Genomic DNA, 19,926 nt, shown 5'->3' with positions numbered 1-19,926 from the left:
CCTTAATATGGCTTCACGTTCACGTACAGGACTCCTGAACTGTAAGCAAAAGGGCTTGCAAACTTTAGAGTTTGCAACACAGCTGCAGGTTCCTCACTTGTCCTGAGGACTGGTTATTAGTCAGTTTTGCGTACCTCCAAAAGGCTGCAAGGAAAGTGAGCCTCTTACTCTTTTTACTGGGGAGAAAGTGAGGAAGGGAATTGGACTGTCGATGCTGGAATATTCTCTGCTATACGCACAGTGTAACACCCTGAGCTGTAGGGTTGCAGGGTTTGGACTCAAGGCAGTGGTGCTTGATTTTAAGTTCTTGAGCACTTGAGCCTTGGTAATTGGCACTGAAGAGGTGGGCAGCCGTCAGCCTCTTGCGCGTTCCGCTCAGGGAGGAGCGGAGAGAGGAGCAGCTGCCTCTTTGTGCCTTGTTGTTCTTGCAGGTTGCTGCCGTCTGTGCTTATGGTGGTTGGGCTGTGGCCTGAGTGGCTGCCCTTTAACTGGCTAGCTGCTGCGCGTGGGGGGCTTCCCTTTCACCCCCATTCAAGGAAGTCTTCTGTGAGATCCTGGTGCAATAGCTGTCAATGGAGAAACTCCCAAATTTCTGTTTCTCTCAATGCCTTTGTCTGTTTGTCCTTTGCATTTGGTTTTCTGCGCGATCTGTAGTGAAGGCGAGCAGACAAAAAGATCTGCCCTGTGTATGGAAGAAAAGCTAGCGCCAACTGTATGCTCTGAATTATCAGGCAAACTTAGGTTCCTTGCAGAGAGCCTGGTGATGGAGCAAAATGCCGTTGCAGGCTGCCTGGAGGCTTCTAGATCAGCGCTGCCAGGAGCCTGAAGAGCTGGAGGCTTTGTGAGCAGCTGGGAGAAATTGTGGATAGAGAAATTCTGCCTTTCTGCCCTCCTTGCTTCCCTGGGAGAGCAGTGCTCCCCTGTCATGCCTTCCCGACAGGACGTGCGTTAAGTAGATCTCTCTACTGCTGGCCTTGCAGAAGGGACCATCTTGAGCTACACCCTGATTGAGTCTCCCCACTCACTCCCCCTTGCCTTTAGCTCATGCTCTCTTTAGAAACACAGCGGCTTGTTTTCTGCCCTCGGGAGAAGCTGGGTGTGTTGGAGGAGCGTGAACGTGGACACGGTCCTGAGCAGCCTGGTCTGGCTGACCCTACTCTTGAGAGGGGACGGACCATAGACAATTTTCAGAGGTCCTTCCCAGCCTCAGCGTATCTGTGATACATAACTGGAGTGTCTTTTTGTGGCTGGGAGATGCCATGCCTAGTGTTTGAAATATTTTGATATTAATTACAGACTCAAATAGCAGATGCACGACAAAAATAAATATTATCGCAGTGGGAGGCTTTCCCTCTACAGAGCTGAGAGGATGCAAATATTTGTTGTCTTTCTCCTGAGTCCTGATGAGGCATCCTGATGAGGGCTTTCTGGCTGCCACCTCCTCTGAGGTCTCTTGAGCTTGGTCCTGTGAAGAGCATCTTTGTAAGCAGTGGGAGCGTGGCTTTAGGGATGTGGGGCAGTTGCCCTTGTGTACGTGGGAAGCTTCAGCAGGTCTGCGTCCATGAATCGGGCTGCAGTATTGTGTGCCAGCAGAGACAGTATGGTCACTAGAGGAGCTCTGTTTGCTTTTCTGTTTTTTTTAACAGCTGTGAAGAGGACAAGAAGTGTTGAGCTCAGATTGCGGCAACTGAGATCCAGGATAGGTGCTAGCCTCACAGCAGGGATATTTGTCTCTGGAATAGACTGCTTAGGGCAAGGGAGATATTCCCATTACTGGAGATTTAGGGTAAAAGTTTGCAGAAGCAGGTGTGCTGTTGATGACCATGGCTTGAACACAGGCTGAGTGATCTCTTAAGGTCCTCCTGGTTCCATGACCCTCGCTCATGGTAAACCGGCTGTCTCAGCACCTGGAGAACCACAGTTTTACTTATTGGGTTTACTTACCGTGATCTTTGTGGATGGAAGGACTGGTATTCATGGTTGTAACTTGTCTTTGTGCTGTTCCTGTGGAATAACTGTTGTCCCTCCCCATAGCAATTGCCTTTGAATGTGTCCTCTTCATAATGAAGACTGATAACCCAGAACTGCCTGTCAAAGCTCGGCAGCTCTGTTTAGAGAGGCTTGCAATTAAAAATGGATCTCATATATAATTAAAAAGGATCACGTAGGCTTTGCGCCTTGCATTCAAGAATAAAGAGGCTGCCATCTAGGAATCCAGGCAGAAAATGGAGATGCTGACAGCCAGCTCCTACTTTTATGCTAATTGCTAATCATCTGCTTTGTTCAGTATAATGCAGGAAGGATTGTGTTCATGTTGTGAGCCATGTAGCCATTTCAGTCCATGGAAGTGTTGCCCAGTAGCCCCCCCATGGGCAAATGGGGGAATACTGAATTCCTGGCTGTAAGTTTGTCGGCTTGTGAAAGCCAGAAGCCCATGGAAGAACAGAAGGAATCAACACAACCCAGGAATGGTGCAGCTTCAGGTGGCTGTGTCCTGGATGCTTTGGGCCATGAAAGTGCAGCTGTTTATCAGTTGCTCCCTTCATGTACTTGAAGTGCAGCAGGAAAAAGATGATGTTCAGACTTCTTTGCAATATATTTTTTTCTCCGGCTACCAAACCTTTGTGAAAAGCAAGTGGTGAAACTGGCTGTACTGTGTGCAAAGGCCCTTCTACACTTTGAGACATCTGCAAATCTGTATGTAGAAACATGCATGTGTGTGTGTATGTAGTAGTTTCATACAATACAATTGGTTTATATCAGTGAAGTCCTGTTGGCTTGGTCTCCCAAGAACAGATCCTATGTTGTGAAGTCTCCAGGGTGATGGATAGCTCTGTACCAGCTGGTTTTTAAGAACCACCAGTTGGGTTGCCTAAAGGTTTTTTGGTCCCATTCTACTGTGGTTACCAGGACCTTCACATGATACATTTGCAGGAGAAAAGAAAGGGGTAAAAGGGCTTTGAGTTGATGAATACCTCAGGTAAGGCATAGCCTGTCTCACACACTCTTCCTTTTGGTCACCCAGGTTTATAACTCTTCCAAATGGTGTCCTCCAAATCGTGGATGTGCAAGAGAGTGATGCTGGGGCTTACCACTGTGTGGCAACCAACGCTGCCCGAAAACGCTACAGCAATGACGCAGTCCTCAGTGTTCTGAAAGGTAAGATGTAGGCAGGAGTGTGTTGGGCTGGGCACATCTGCCAGACAGCCATTGCCTGTGATGGCAAGCTGAGCTGAAATATCAATGACAATTTCTCCAGCTGGTGTGGCTCTGCACATGGCAGGCCTTGGTTTAAAAAAAACTTAGAGAAGGTGTTTTATTAAAGACTTCTCTTTACTCTTATGGGATAAGCAGGCTGAGTTGGGAGGTATTGCCACCTGGGAGTCACACTGGCCACTCTGCCCAGCCACGGGACTAGGCAGCCAACAGTAATAGTGGGGTTGTTCCTTTCTGTGCCCAGGGATTTTCTTTTGCAGGCAGATTGTAACAGCGGGTGCATTTTAACAGCCCTAGGCTCCTTTATGCTCTGGGCATGTTAGAAGGGGTCAGGCACCCTGTTTGCACCTTGGGCAGTGCAGCGTTGTTGTGATCTTATCTCCAGTGGCCTCGGATGGCAAGACAAGTGAAGGCTGGCACAGACAGAGGAAGATGCTTGCCCAAGCTAGCAAGAGAAACAGTTGGAGGCTGGAGTAGTTGACAGGGCTGTGTCTACTCCAGGTTGCCTTGCAGAGTCCAGAGGAGGTTAAGCACAGTGACATCTGAGTTGCGTTCTGTGTCCATGTTGCTGGCCCTTTGCTGAGCTGTTGGGTAGCTCCAGAGATCTTTTTGTGGTATTTGGGAACAGCCTGAGCTGGGATTTCTTCTGGAGACCAGACCACTGGAACAAGGCTTTAGGTGAGAGTTGTCCTTTGCCTCCCGATCTGGGCCTCAGTCTCTGAGTGCATTTTTCTTTGTTAACTAAGAGTGCAGCGGGCAAGTCTGGACAGGAGAACGTAGCTGAGAGCATAAGTGCAGTGGGGGTCTCCAGACTCCAGCATCCTTCCCAGCACACCTGGCTGCCTCCCCAGTATTGTATAATCCTTGTCCTGCAGGCGGACAAACTCGCCAGAGCTGGGAGTCTGGGTGAGCTATCCTTTCTCTTGGGACAGTGACCCCCTGCCACGTCTGTCTCCTATTCGTGCTGTCCCCAGCATATTTTGTAGGCAGCTTTAACCTTGAAAGCTCTGAAATCCTTCCGAGCCCCTTTTGTCTTTGTTTAGGATTGCGTTGCTTGGCATTCTGCTACCACTGTATTTTCACAGGGGTGGCTTTGCTGTTCATCCATCAGCAGGGAGTATAATTAACTGTGGAGCCTGCGAACACACCTCTGATCAATGGATTGTGTCGTGGAGGTAATCTGTGTGGAATCTGCAGAGAATTCGTGAGCGGTTGAATGCTCTGTGTCTAATCGCCAGCCCCTGCCAGATCCTCTGTGTGCTTAATGAAGCACGGAGGCGAGGGGAATGCTTGCTATGGGCAGTTCCACACTGTAGACACAACTCCCTTGTTGGGTCTGGTTTGCTATTGATAAGTAATATTGATCAAGGCGCAAAGGTGAATATGCTGTCCTTGGCATCATAACTCGTTCTGTGTAATTGTATCTTGTAACTCTGCAGTGTTTAATCTGCTTTGCAAACGGAGGCAATGGAAGAGGTTAAATGGGAAGCGTTCCTTCTGGAGCACCAGCCGGCCTGAGCAGATTTCTGCCTGGAGTTCTCACCCAAATCTCGCTTCTGCAGCACCACACCACCCGCTGGCTGCAAAAACAAATATGCGAGGTTGAGTTTTTCACCAGATTGAGCTGATAGTGATGAAAAACATGCCTGTTAAATCTCTGGGTTTTTTTATAATTGGGGAGAAGTATCTCTGAGACAGATGGGAAACTGCAGTGACCTGTACAGACTGTGAACTCCTCCATGAGTGACTGGCATGGTATTGATCCTTTTTTGTTTCAGCACTTCACCATCAGATGCCTGGACTGGCTTGGTACGTCTTTTCCTCCCAGTTCAGAAGCAGCTGATAATAGTTGGAGTAGCAGAAATCCTTTGCTCGCTGTAAAAAATAAAACCAAACTAAATCCAAACAAACAAAAAATTCCAGGGGGAAAACCAAACCAGAACAGTAGCGTGAAAGCTATTTAGTGTTGCTTGAGTTGCTTATTGAGTAGAAATTTCGAGGACCAAACTCCTATGTGTTTGCAGGCAGGAGCAACTAAACTACTTCTTCGCTCCCTGCCAGTGGCTAGTGAGTCATTTGTGCTGAGGTAAGATGAGAGTTCAGTCTTGCAGTCCCACTGCACTGCCAAGGCCTCTGGAAAAGGTTTGTGCAGTGGGACCTAGTGTCTCCTTTCCACCTGTGCCTGCAGCTGTGGTGTCCCGCTGACAGCACTAGGCAGTGCCGTGTGGTGATCACCGAGTCTGTGCACTCATGAACAGATTTTGGGGCTGTGCTGGTTATAATGCAAACACTTCCAGTTGCACTGGGTTGCCAGCCCTCAGGCCTGGGAACATCTCATGTTCATGCCTCTGCCCCTGCCAGACAGCACTGGATTTGAACTGGCTGTGCATAGCAAAAGAATCCGTTTCCCTATAGCTTTTCTGCCCAATTGTCCTTCCCCCCCCTCCCTGTTCCTGATACGATGGCTGGGAATTGTTCCATCTCCTTTATTAAAGGCCTTTTCCCAGTAGAGGCAGCAATTAGCATGACCCCTTTCTGTCATATTTGCATGGCCTAAAAACCCCCAAAGTGTCATTCCCCTTAGCGGTGTGACTTCCCCATCATGTGGGGAAGGCTGTATTGCGTGTCGGTGGCCAAACACATGCTGGCCTTACACAGGCAGGGCAGAGAGTGGCGGTGCACAGTGGTGCTGTAAAAGCTGCAGATGTTTCGGCTGTGCAGACTTCATGGTGCAAATTTGCAGACCTTCCCTGGGGAATTGGTGTTTTGAGCTGGAAAGGAAGAGAGAAGACGGGAGAGCGGGATACAGTCACGCAGCTCTGAAACAGAGCCTGCTGTTGAAACAGGGATAACTTGGATTTTCCCCTTGGATCTCCACTGCTCCCCGGCAGACAGAGCGCCAAACACATCTGGCAGGTCCTGTCCCTTCACCCCTCACCTGGACAGATGATGAATGAACACTGTAGCCCTGCCGTGCTCTCTGCCAAAAAGGGCATTAGGAGCTGGCTGCAAGATGGTTTTCCCAGGCGCTCCGTCTGTGCGTGCTGCCTTTGCTTGGGGTTAGTTCTCAGCGGGGCCGTGTCTTGTTTCTTGTCGCTCCTTTTTCTGGAAGCAGGCTCTGGAACCCTACTCCAAACTCATGTGTAAAGGGTTAATTTCCTGCGTGTCCCGGTCGAGTTTCCGGGTCCTTGACATACATAAGGAAGCATTGCCATGCTTCATAAAGTGGCTTTCAAAGAAAAGTAGCAGGGAGGCTTAGGGAACGTGATGTTGTGTGGTCTCAGCAGGTCACATTGCCTGTCACTTTAGTTTTCCCCTCCATGTCATGCACATGCTTGCTCTTGGTGTGTTTTCTTGAGGATGGGGACTGCCTGTGTGTTTGCCCCATGACTGGTACAATGTGGCTTGCATACCCAGCATGGCACAAGTAACCATCAGAGGCTGTGCTTCTGCTAGCACAGTACGTTTTTGCAAGGACTTCATCCATTCCTGGTTTTAAGTGACACAAAGAGGGTGGCTCCCCCTCACTCCCATTGCATCTTCTCCATTGAATGGATACTGGGATCTCTCCATAGCTAACCCAAATTTCCCTTTCCTGCAGTTATCCTATTACTTCTAGTTACACAGTGTTGGGGGTCTTAAAAAAAAATTCTCTTTCCTCCTTGGTTTTTAATCCCTTTGAGTATGTATAAGCAGTGTGGTGTCCCCTGAGTGACCTAAAGATCTTAGCAATTTTAGAGTGTAATTGAGTTTTGGCTGGGCTGGGAGAAGTACAAGAGATTAAAACAAGACCATCTGTTTTGAGATCCTGACCCCACAGCTCCTTCCTGTAGTTTCAGTGTTTGTATCTTTTCACATTTATGAGATGGTCATTGCAGAAAAGTCAACAAAGTGTGGCCCTAGGAGCCAGAACTTTTGGGTTCCTCTCTGTGGTCAGGCTTCAGAGGAGACTGAGAGAATGAATTCCTTAATGCTTAATTTCTGCCTCTATGAATAGAGATAATGTAATGGTCTTGGAGTCGCCTTCTTAGAAGTGATGGGTCAGTCTGGAGAGTGGTTATGGGCATTTGGTGCAGGGGGTCTGTCTGCTCAGGTGAGCTGGGCATCGGGGTGCACTTGCAGAGGAAGACGCAGGTATGTACCTGATCGTGGGCGTGGGGTTTTTCTTCCTTGTGTCCTCTGCACCCTATTCCTGATCTTTGTGTGCAGAGTAGCCGTGACTGCTGTGACATGTATATGGGTAAAACCTTTGTTTCAGAGCAGGCTGCTAAGAATCAGAATGTGCAACAGCCTGCCCCCAACACTGACAAAACGTCTGTGCAGTGATGTTTGTGCGGTGGTCTCACAAGTGTGCTCCATGTGAGCCTCTGCCTGTGCTGCAGTAAATGCAGGAATGGGGAGAACAGATGAGAGCGGTGGGCGTAGGTACAGCAGAGCTGAGGTCTGGGCTGAGCATGGCACTGAAGCATCTTCCAGCAGATGAGCACGTCCCCTGTGAGTTGGGGTTTAGTACTGTGTTATTAGAGATGACACTGCAAGATTGCCGTTGGCAGAACATCATTTACGTTGACAGTTGTAGCAGCTTGCTGCAGCAGTGTCCCAGGAAATGTATTTTTCAGCCAAATATTTGTATGAAATATGATAACAGGGACAGAGCTCGGAGGCAGCTGAAACACCTTCACTTTTTTGTTCTTTCGGTGTTTGTATTGCAGTGGCTTGCAGGCAAGGGAGAGCCTGGCTCTCGGTGCCGGGACCTGGGTGATTCCTGCTCCAAAGGGCTATAGGAGAACACAGCTATTGAATGGGATGAGCTTTGGGGATGGAGGGGAAGGTGGTGATGAAGTGAGCAGCACTCACAGTTGGCCACCACCTCGCAGAAACAGACGTGCTGTTACCACAAGTGGATTTTCAGTCCATGCATGTGTGAATGACGTGCTGGATGCTGGGTTGGCGCTCAGCCTGAGCCCTGAAGACACGTGCTGTGCTCCCCTCGCAGCTTTGAACACAAGTACCGTGTGATCTAGGGACAGGGAAGTTTGGATTTGGGTCAGTGCTGCTCTGGTGTGACCTCCCAGACTGCCACCGGGCATTGATTGCGTTGTGTGTGCTGCCATTGATGGAGAAGGGCAGCGTTAACCAGAGGGGGGTGATGGTCCCACCTGGTCGAGGCGGGGGGTGTCTTCCTCCAGCAGGAACCCATGCAGCAGAGGAAGCAGGGCCCTGTGGTGTTCTGGGAGGTGAGCTGTGGGGGGAGAGCTATCCACAGCTGAGTCTGTGGGGACAGGAAACTGCTGAAGGCTGTGGTTCTGGGAGGCAAGACAAGACGGTCTTGGAAACACGTAGGGAGAGAAAACATGGGGTGGGATAAGGCAGCTGTATTTTTGCTGTGGGTTGTTGGCTTAATCAGCAAGTGTTGCCTCACCTCCGGAGAACTTTTCCCAGTTCCAGCCTGCAGTTGCTGCGTCCCTGTTCCTTGTGCCTCTTCAGCAGGGCACAAACCTCTGTCACTTTCCCCTCTCTTTTAGCATCCTGTTTTACTTTGCCCTCTGGTCTCTTGTTTACTAGCAGTTAAGCAGGGAACTGCTCTTGACTTGACATCCCAAAAGCTCAGCCATGAGGATTCTGTTTACATGTGTTTTGAGGCTCCGGTTTCCTGGGCAGCAGGTAACTGAAGCTGTTTGCATAATGCATCTCCTGGATTGTGTAAAATGCTCTTGATCCTCCTCTGTGGCAGAGGGTGCTAAGCAAGCCATGGTGAGCGTGGCAAGATCAAAGAGGAGATACACAGCATTTGTAGCTTAATAAACATATCTTTAAAGCTGGAAGTGACCTTTTGCCTAACAGGAGCTCTAAACTTTCACTCCACCTCCCTTTTACTGAGCCTTAGCAATGCTAGTGATTTCAAGCATGCATGGAACAGGATTGAGACCACAGATTTTGGGTGAAATTTGTGAAGGGCTGGTGCAGGCATGTGTCAGGCACCCACCCAAACACACAGCTCTCTTCTTGCCTGGAGTTCGTACAGGGCCAGCATGCATGACACCACTCACATCGCCGAGGGAAAGCTTCTCGTAGCTCAAGTGTCAGCAGCCTGTTCCTGGGAGCTGGAGGGGGAATTTCGGCTCAGCTGTCTGTGAAGTTTGGTGGGGCTATGATATGCCACGCTCCTGACAGCTCTAGCAGCCTGCGGTGACAGAGGGTTTGATACAAAATTCAGAGCCCTCACCTCCCATTAAGCAGAACAGCTAAGCCCAGGGTTGGCACTGAAGTGAGTGGCAAGAGAAGTGTCAAGGATAGTAAAGCAGGACAAGGGATGTACAGCTGGGAATAGGTGAGTGTTCCCAGGTCCTGAGGGGTAGCTGGTCTCTCCCACACGCTGTGTTGGCTGTGTGTGATGTTTGGAGCTGTCAGATACAGCCAGGCTCTTGTGTTACAGGCATCTCTGACTCCTGAAGACAGAGATGGCTGGATTCAGGGATGGTTTGCGGTCCTCCAGTGTTCTCCATGTGCATCTCTTATTAATCCAGATCTGCCGTGCTTTTGAGACTTCCTGAAATAAGAGCTGGTGTTTGGTAAGGCTTGGACTGAAGCAGGGTTTATAAGCAGTAGGCTCTATTCAGCTCTCCAAGAGTCTTTTGGTGGTGGTATAACCCTGTGGTGCATCAGCACATCTGTACTACAGGGATCACACCTGGCCTCTCCCAGAGGATATTGAACAGACCGTGCTTGCATGGTGAAGCTGGAAGGGAGCTAAGAATAGAGATCATAATTAGGTCAGCAGCTTGCAATGGGCTGTGGGACAGAAAGGTTGATGTGGTTGGTTCCTGATAGCACTTGTTAATTATTAATCATCTGTGTTACAGCAGTGCCTCAGTAGCTCTCTGAGGTCAAGGGCTAGCAGTGCCCTGCGGCACTTGAAGCATCCTAACAGCTGGAGTAAAGATGTTGCAAGTGTCCAGAGGCATAGCAAAGCTCCTGGTCCTGTTGCTTTAGACATGGGACAGACACATTGTGGAGGCTTGTCCCTGTCTCAAAGACCCACCAGTATCTGCAGGCCCAGGGGTGCTAAGGGGCAAGAATGGGACGAGTCGGCCCAGATCCAGGGTAGGGGGAATCAGGAACTGAGCCGTGCTGCTCTGAGCTCTTGTTGGGATATCTGGGATGCCAGGGATCGCTCCAGACACAGCTGGGAGTTTGCCTTCAGTAACTGAGAGGTGTTCTTGCCCAGCTCTGTTTCCAGTGCAGCTGAAGGGCAATGCCACATGGATTGTGGATGAGAGTGAGAAGCAGGAAAAAAGAAGGATGGGATAAGGAGGGGCAGGTGGTGTTGCCAAACACTGTGTCTTCAGGCACAGCCTTAGACAGATCGGGGCTCCCTGCAGCACTCAGCAAGTGTCCAGCCCAAGGGCTTTGAGAGAATCTGTAGGTATCACTAATGATCTTTCCCCATGGAAAGCCAGCTTTCCTTCCAGACTTTTCCTAGAAAAACAGATTTGCATTGTCCCGAGTTAATGCAGATGCATCCATCTGCTTTTGGTTCTTCCTTCCAAGTTGGCAATCTCCATTTGCCGCCAGACTGTGTTACTGTAGGCTCCCAGCATGTTGTGTGTTCGAAGCACGGCTTGTAGGAAGCATTTTGCGTACCTGGCATCAGGGAGACCATACTACAAGGTGGCTTCCCGTAATGTTTCTCTTTAAAGCTGTGTGTGACAGTAACGTGAACGGCCGCCTCAGGCAGATGGAATGGGGCAGAGCACAAACCCTTGGTTGCAAAGAAAGCAGGTTATGTCCTTCTGCACAGTCCAGGGCCTCCAGCCTATTGCTGCTCTGCTGTCACTAGATGAACGTGAATCGCAAACAGATCTGATGTTGCAAACAAATCTGAATTGCAAATAGGTCTGATGGATTAGGTGTTAGCCCCTTGGAAACGTCAGCCTCTGAGCACAAGGAGGAAGTTACTGGAGTGAAATGGCTCCAGTCACTGAGACAGTGAGGTGGCTGAGTAAGGAGGAGTTTCAGGGCTTGTGACCTGTGAGCCAGCAGGGTCTTCTATTGACCATGTCTCTGTCTCATTTCTGTGCAAGAGGTAACAGAGTATCTTTAGCTTTTTCTCTTGGCCAATCTCCTGCATCACCTTACGAGGTGATGTGCTAGCCTAGGAAAGTGGCGGAGCGAGCTGGTGTAATGATGGTTAAAGTGTGGGAATGTTCCCACTGAATCCCAGCAGCTGGCAAGCTTAGGTCCCCAGGGCAGTTTGGTGTTTACTGATTGCGGGGGCGGGGACGGGGGACAGGCATCTATATTTAAATCTCTCGTGCTGTGCCTTTTGCTAAGTGTCTTCAGGTGCTTTCTGGCTATTACTTTTGCACCTTCACTTCTGTGAATTGGCTGTGTTACAAACTGTGAGCAGATGGAGTCACAGAGGTGCTGAGAGATGTGCCCCCAGCAGCACAGTGAGTTAGTGGCAGAGACCAGGGGTTAGTGGCACCCTGGTCTTTCTTGCTTGTGTTTCTGGCAGCTGCTGGGGTATTGCCGGGGCTTGCAGTGCTTTAAGGGCTCAGCTTGAGTAGCATAAGCTGTCTGGGTCTTAGGGTTAGGGCAGGGAGACTGCTCTGCCATTCTCCAAATCGCTTCAGAGATACTGAAGTACCTCTGCTCCTTTCTTCACTTTTTGTTGGCCTGTTCTCTGATCTAGAGGCTTAACTCCTACTGTACGGAGTGACTTTCTTTTAAGGAGTTTGTTTGCACTAAGGTCTGTAAAACTGGGCCAAGAGTGGTTGAAGTCTTATTAATTGATAATTATTATCTAAAATGGTGACATTATCGATCATGGTCCTTCTAGTAGATCTCAGTGTCCCCTGTGCTCTAAGCTTGGGTTTCCTATTGCCTCTGCCTCATTCCAGCTCCTGGTCTGCTGCTTCTGCTTCCCAGAAACTCTATGACATATCTTCAGGCTTCTGAGGATTCAGATGTCTGGCCTGAGGTCTCCAACCCTTTGGCTGACTTGGGCTTGTGACAGAAAACCAGAAGAGCCCTAATTCTCGTAAGAAGCAGCAGCTTTCTTCGTGCAGTGGGGCTACAGGGCTGCATGACCGTGGCTGTCAACGTGGCACCTCCTGTTTATTTTGCCTGGCTCCTGCTCGGAGCACTGCAAATGCAGGCGCTTCCAAGCGCTCGCTGGGGAAGCGAGCAGGGATTCGTCGCGCAGTCTGGCTGGCTCCCGTCCCTTTTGGCGTGATGAAGAGCAGTTGCAAACGCATGTACGCAAACAGAGAGCCAATGTTGACAGCTTTACAGGAGGTGGAGTGGTGGGCAAACCACACTCCCGACTGCTTTGCAGCAGAGCTAAACGTACCTTGGTCATCTAAATCTCCATACCCTGAAGGATCAAGGGTTTGGGGGTGGCAGAAGAGCCCCCTAAAAATCCCAGACAATTCCTGGAAACGTGCCACTGCTCAGCTTTTTTCTGGGCTTCTGGTTACATATAGTTCAGGGTGTCAGCTTGTGGCTGAGCTAGTACATTAAAGTATTTAATTTCTGAGCTGATATCTGTCAGCTGTATAAAGAAGTTGAGGGGAATGAAAGAGGACTGCCTGATGGCCCCTCTGTCTGTCTGGACCGGGATCTTTGTGCTCCCCAGGCTTTCAGACACAGGACACAGGGCTGGGGAAAATGTTTAAAAAGCTGTTTCTCAAGCCCATTATGAAGCAGTTCCGAGAGCAGCTCCTCCTGTCACACTCGGTGTGTACTATGGTCCGTGGGGAGACCCCAGAAGCTGTGGCAGGTGCCAGTCTAGGGAGTGCATCTAGATAGTAAATGGATATTCTTCACCCAAACTCATTTCTCCCTCTCTCTCTCTCTGCCTACCTCCCCCAGCCCCCCACTCCCCAGTTCTTCATTTTGCATGTATATATATGCAGACATTAAAGGAGCAAGTTCTGTGCCTGCTACGAGAAGTGTAGATTGCATCATGTATTTTGGGATCTGTTTGCTTACATCTTTGTAGGGGATTTTGTGATAGCAATTTGAGATTCAAGTGCTCTATGTGGAGGTTTCTTAATAGCACTAAGAAAGTGTTTGAACTTCTGTTTTAATCATTTATGCATGTTTCTCTGTATGCTGCTTTAAAGATGACAAATGATGTGTAGCTTCTCTGCTGCAGCACTTAGTAAGTAGGAAGAGAGGCTCTGTCCCCATTCCAAAATGTGGAGGTAAATTCTCTCCTGTTCAGCTTTTCAATTAAATGTTTGCATTGACAAATGCATAACTGCTTACAAAATATTTTGAGGATGTGAGGTAAAAAGACAATACAAAACTGATTTACTGAGCTCATTTATATTACTGGGCACAAAAAAACCATGATGCCAATACAGTGTCACGTACGCAGTAAAAGCCAAGTTCCTTTTCAGCCTCCCTTCCTCGTATGCTGACGCAGGAACGCTGCAGCTGCCTGTAAAGGGAGGGGAAGGAGCATTTCTAATGGCAGAGGATATGGACCCTGGTACTGCCAGATTGTACCAGGAAAACTTTCGCAGTCCCAGTAACCAAGCATTGTCAGTGCTGGAGTTTCTGCTGAAGGCACGCATCTGAAAGTTTCTGTAAGGCTTGTGAACCAAAGCCTGACCCTCTGCAGAAGAAGAGTTTTCAAGGCTGAGAACCATCAGAGCAGTACCAAATGTTTGATGAATTGAGTCCGTAATCTTGTAACCAAAAGTCATCCCTCCTCAACTTCAGTGATGGAGGAAAACAGAACTTGGATCCAAACTGCCACAGGGACTGGTATAGCAAAAGTGGAAGAAAAACCTAAAAAAAGCAGGTAGTAATTTTTGGAAAGGTTGTGTGGTTGTGAGAGCTGTGTTTGGGGAGAAGGGGAAGCAGTGTTTGACTTGTGATGCTTTGGGGAGGCCTGAATTGTAGGATGTTGGAAGAGCAACACTCAGCATCTCTTGCCACTTCTGAAAAATTTCTGGTGCTGGTCCTCCTTGGCTGGTTTGCTTACCTGTTTTTAAAGCTATGCAGTGCTGTGTTCAGATGAGAACAGTTGCAGAAGAAGAAATGCTTGTTGCTAAGCATGCTCAGATTTGATACCTAACATTGTTTATATTGCCCCCAAAGCAGACATGCCGTAGTGTTAGGATTCAGTTAGTGTCCTGCCTAGAGATTTTACATGCCAGTTATCTCCTGTCCTGAATCTAGCCCAGAAGTAGAAATAAATTGTAGATAAATTTCCAGGAAAGTGTAAAGGGAGGAAGAAGGCAGGTGTGGAGGATATTTTCTCTTGTCCATGGTTGCTGTCAGCTTTCTCGCCGAACAGTCCAGGAGCTTTGTGAGTTGTCTTGAGAAAAGGGAGCGCTAGGGAGTGGGAGTAGGGCATGCTCTGCAAACACAGCGCCTGCATTTTTGAAGGTGTGTGCTTTGCGATGGGTAATTTGCTCCTTTATTGTCTGCAGAATAACAGCAGTGACAGCATTGACTTTCTCTAATGAACAGCTGCTCAGTGCTAGAATCTATTCCCGGAGGAGGCTCACAGGGATGAATAAGGTTTCATGCTCCTCCTCCGGAGAGGGTGAGAAAGTTCGCAGAACAGAAGATTGTTGCTTGATTGTTGGATATCTCCAAATCTTGAACTGCTGACAGCTGAGAGCTGAAAGTGTCACCATGCAAGTCATGTTTAACCTTCCAGCATTTTTGCCGAGGCAGGGTGTTTATGGAGTTGGGAGAGAGGTGTTAGTTCCCATCCAGGAAGTCATCCTCTTGTCACTGCAAGCAACCGTCACAAATTGGCTGAACAAACCCCATTTTCCTCCTGTTGCACTGCCTGAATTCTTCACTGGTGCTCTGCACTAACAAGAGCAGGGAGGTGGGAGAGGATAGCTGATGAATTACGGATGCTTTAGAGGCAGACCCAAGCTGTAAACTCTTGGAGTTTGAAATCACTCATGTATGTTATATCTCAGGCTATAACTTCAAATAAACATTTTGAGCTTTGTCCCAAGCAGCTCCCTGTGATGCCTCCCTTTATATCCCTGTTCACAGTTTCTCTTTGCTTTGAAACGATACAGATGGGATTTTTAGAGGTCAGGCAGCCAGTGTGCTGAGATCTGGCTGGCATGCTCACTTGCTGTCTCGATGTTCCCTGTGCTCCTCTCCCCACTTCCCTTTGGTTTCATGCTACATTTGATTGTAAGTGATTTGCTGTATTTTTTCTGTGCCTGCCCACCAGCTGGCCTTGGAGCCCAGTTCCAGACACTGAGAGAATGACTGTGAGAGCAATGGTACAGAGAAGTGGAGCACCTGAATTTGGTCTGACTTTTCTGTCTTATGACAGGGAAGTGGAAAAATGCATAAACTGAGAAGTCTGCTATAGTGAGTCATTCATAAACAGTAAAACCTGGGGTAATATTTTCATGTCAAGGCCAGGTTGGATATGGCTTTGAGCAACCTGGGCTAGTGGGAAGGTGTCCCTGCCTGTGGCAAGGGGGTTGGAACGAGGTGGTCTTTAAGGTCCCTTCTAACCCAAAGGATTCTATGATTTTGAAATATTTCTGCAGGTTATCAGTAAATCTTGTCTCTTGGTGTGTGATAGCACCCTTGCCATCTCCCTGTGCAAACACAAGCATGTGCATGGGTTGAACTGTGCAGGAAAAGAGCTGCCTTCTCTAACTCTCTCAGTGCCCAGACGATTTCTCTCAGTCCTAGTGCACTACTCCAGCTCATTCCAGAGCTGCATTTGGCACCCCGCAGTGGTGGGTTTTTTTCAGTAAAAGAGGGTAACATTGATCTGTCTGATTCAGAAGGGCAAAAAGTCCACAAAGGCCATTCACTGACAGTGAGTTTTGATATGAATCCATGTGTTGTACCTTGGGCTGTACAAAGCTTTTGCCTAGAGCAGCTTTGCTACTTGGAGAGACAAAACAAAGTTAGGGGGGAAGAAATCTCAAAGCCCAAGTTTTAAATAGCAGCACTGTGAAAGCTTTTAATACCACAGAAAGGACAGGATGGCACAGGTGCTTTCAGTGACCTGTTTTGTTCAGGCAGTGAAAGATGTCTTGGAAACTGCAGCTCTTTTTTCCTTTGGTTCTAACAATATTCCCTCTTTACCTGAAATTGTCTTAATGGCAGTGGAGACAAAAAACTAACGTTGGTTTTACTTTTTGATATTTGTTGGATACCTCTGTGTGGAGGTTTTCCTTGTTAGCTTAGTACTGTTCTTGGGAACTCTTCAAACCAAACGAAACCCAGTTTGTAGCCGTTAACCTGTGATCCATCCTGTCCAACCAGCCTATTGAGATAGCAAGTGAAAAATGTACTCTAAAGGTGGCTCAGTTCAAAGAAGAGCTTGGCTGGTGGACTTGCTCTGAGAGACCCACAGTGAAATACAAAGCTGGAGAGAAAGGCATTTGTGTGTGCAAGCAGTGGATGGGGCATTCATCCATGCACACACCCAGGAATGTACTGGGAAAGCAAGCAGAACTGTTTGTTTTTGTCATATAATTTCAATAATAATCAGCAACAAACAGATGTGGGGTCTGGGCTAATATCTTTTCCCGGTAGTTTTTCAAGACTGAAACCAGAGTTTTGGCCGAGGGGGAAGGAAGCAGAAATGGATGCTTGAGGTACGGATCCCTGAGGCTGTTACTGCTCTTGGTTGTTAGAGAGACCTTGAGTTTGACTGTCAGGAAGCCCTGATATCAGCTGTCTTGCTGCCTTCCGCACAGTAAGCATGGAGCTGATTAGTAGCTAGTCGTCAGCCTTTTGGGTCGCCAGGCCTGGCTTCTGCTGGCTTGTTGCCTGGCCATCAGTGAGCTCTTTGCTCTTTCCCCTCCAGACCATCCAGGGTGCAGGACCAGCCATGCCAGAGGGAAAGGCAGCACGTGGTGCTGCTGTGGGACTGTTCAGGGTGATGGGGGTGAAGCATTTCGTTGGTCCTTCCCCAGCCAGGAAAAATGTAAGGCCCCAAGGAAAGGTGAAGCTGTAGGCTGCGCCTTTGCAGCAGTGCTTCACCGTGGCTCTGCTAAACCAGGAGGTTGCAGATCTGGGCTGATGGCTCCTGGGGCTGCTTCAGAGCGAGGGTTTGTGCAGCTTGTAAAATCCCTCTCCTAGTGACTGACAGCACTACAAGGCAGCTGTCAAGGGATAGAGTGATATGGGACAAGTGCCTTCACATGAAGCTTCTATAACCTGTCAGGTGCCTTTGCCAGCTAGCACCTGGGGCCATGCACCTGAACGCAGCAGACGAGTGTTTAAGTCAGGCTTGAGGAGCTTTTTCTCTTCCTCTGCCCTAAGCTTGGTAGAGAAAGCTGCTTGGAAATCTGGCAGGGAATATATTGCCATCTGGCTGGTGTTATTTTTTTACTCTAGATTTATTTTTTTCCCCCAGCACTGCAGAGAAGGACAGCTTTATGCACACAGACATGTTTCAGCTGTGTGCTGCCCAGCAGGTATGCCAATGTCAGGTAAAGAAGCTCACTCTCGAGTTGGCTGGCAGTCTGTCCTTGTATACTCTTGCTCCCGGAACCCGGGGTGTAGGCTGCTGCCCTGTTCGTTTTCATCAAAAGCTGCCGTGGCCTCGCAATGGGTCACAGGTCCCCAGAGTATGTGGATGAGGCTCCTGCGCAGGGTGAGCCGGGCCTGAGCCTGTGGTCTGTGGAGATGTGTGACCATGTCCAGCCGTGCTGCCAGCCCCCCAGCAGAGAGCCACTCCTCACCTGGCTCCTTTGCACCTCTTTCCCCAGGTCACTCTTTAAACCAACCTCATCACAACTTGTTGAGTTCTCCACTGTCTTCCCAGCACTGTGGCCTCCCCTGTAATGGCTGCTATAAAAGCCTTTCCCTTTGCTTCTGGTGTTTTCTTACGTGTTTCATTCCAAATCCTGGCTGGAAAGCTCCTTCTCCTTGTTCTTTCTCTGATGTTGCCTTATCCCTCTCTACGGTATGGGGTAGAGAAAGGATAGAGGCCTGGCATTAGCAATGTGCTGAGCAGCCTCGCTCATCCAGCCAGGTCTCGATGGAGTCCTGGCAGTCAGTTGTTTTGCAGGACTAATGATTACTTGTGGGTTTTAGTGCTTTGTTGAACTGGAGCTGGAGTTAAAAGAAGGCTGCCGTTCCAAAGAGCCTTGCGTTTTCGCTGATCCTTCAGCTTACATGCCTGTTGTGGAAGCTCTCATGGCAGTTTTTGCATTAAGCCCATTTTCTATCTCAGTAGTTCTCAAGCCCAGCCTTGGCACCACGGTCAAGAGTGGCCAGGGCTTTGATCTGCTTGTCAGTAAGGCCTCTGAATCTGTAGTCTGATGTAGTTTCTTCTCGTCCCTGTTCTGTCCCCTGAGTTGTCCTGCTGTGGCTGGCCGTGATGGCTGTGAGGCTGAAAACATCTGTGGGCATGAATGATATGAACAGCTACTGCACGTGAGTGTAGCAAAGCCCTGGCCAGCCCACACCGTGCTGTAGGCACAAAAGGGGATTGTATGTGCCTGTACACACCAGGCCCTCGGTGTAGTGTGCTTGTCCCACTGGAAGGAGGATAACTGGCTTGGCTTTTCCTTCATCCCCCATGGCAACTCTTACTGCTGGTGGTTGCCCAGGGCTGGGGTCGCTGTTCAGCGTGGTCCAGCCTTTGCCCCAGGTAGGGGACGGCGGGTGCTCCTTGGTCTCTGCTTCCATCTGCTGGACAAGCTCTGGCTCCTGCTCTCTCCCATTTCCCTCGGTGCCTCAGGGGTTTTGCTGGCTCCTTTTAAATGTGCTCACATAATACTACAGATAGAAATCCCTTTCAAGCGTGTATGGACGGCAAGAAAAATTTAGTGTTGAACCAACTCTCTTTGACAAGGCTACTGTGCTAGAGTAAAAGGCAACGAGCCTGGAGATGGGCTGAGCGCAGGACGTTGTAGCTCTCCTGCCACGCAGGCCCGCTTGTATGCTGAGGCCAAAGCTTCTCTGGTTTATATATGGAAGAAAGTCAAGTGTGAATGGGTGTTGTTTGGATGCCACATGAACACGGCCAGTGTCGGTTAGGCAGGAGGTCCAGCCATTGCAGTGCCATCTCCAAAACTGACCACAGCAGATGCTGGAGGGAAGCACGTCAAAAAACTGGGTAGGGAAGACATGGTCCTTTCCTTGCACATCTCCCTGAGCATCTGACAGTCAGGGATGTGGGAACATCTCGAGCTGGGGGGCTGCAGTGAGACCTTTGTATTTAATAGTCCCAGTAAAAGTGTCCTTCATAAGCTTGTCTGAACCGCTTGGTTTCTGAACTCTGCAGCATCTTGAGACAGGGAGTTTGTACTTTGTGCAAAAAGGTCCTGCTTTTATTTGTTTGAGACCTGCTGACAACAACTTTCTCTGCTAGATCATGGGAGCACCTGCAGCAGGCCTAAGAATTACTTGTACTACGTGACTCCTCTGCAGTTATTTCTCCCTTCATGAGGACAACAACAGAAGTGTCCCTCAAAGTCGGACATATTTGAGAGAGCTGGACGAACAGTGTTGCTGCTGTTGAGGGTCATGAACAGTCTGGTCTGCTCAAGAGCGCTCCAGTTGTTTTCATCTGACAACAGAGATTTGGCTGCTGCAAAGGCATTTCCTTAACCTTTCCTTAACCTCTGCTCAGCAGTGGGCAGACATAGGCAGAAGGTTCATTTCAAGCAAAAAATCCCCATCCCGTTCTCAAGATGTGCAAAGCAGCCTATAGATCTTCCTGTAAACGTTGTTTGA

The 19,926-nt window shown here is 48.9% G+C and overlaps 1 protein-coding gene across 3 annotated transcripts in view; it reads left to right on the top strand.

The window, feature by feature from the left end:
• IGDCC4 (immunoglobulin superfamily DCC subclass member 4) overlaps nt 1-19,926 on the top strand; it is a 101,451-nt gene that overhangs the window by 47,802 nt on the left and 33,723 nt on the right. For all 3 annotated transcript variants that reach the window (XM_056347089.1, XM_056347087.1, XM_056347088.1), the window contains exon 4: nt 3,026-3,159. In XM_056347089.1, coding sequence (XP_056203064.1) covers nt 3,026-3,159 — 134 coding nt within the window. The remainder of the gene's footprint in view (nt 1-3,025; nt 3,160-19,926) is intronic.

This window comes from Falco biarmicus, chromosome 7 (assembly GCF_023638135.1).
Source record: "Falco biarmicus isolate bFalBia1 chromosome 7, bFalBia1.pri, whole genome shotgun sequence".
In the NCBI taxonomy this organism is placed as follows: Eukaryota; Metazoa; Chordata; class Aves; order Falconiformes; family Falconidae; genus Falco; species Falco biarmicus.
Note: the sequence above shows the minus strand (reverse complement) of the source record. Positions and strands in the feature narration are given on the sequence as shown.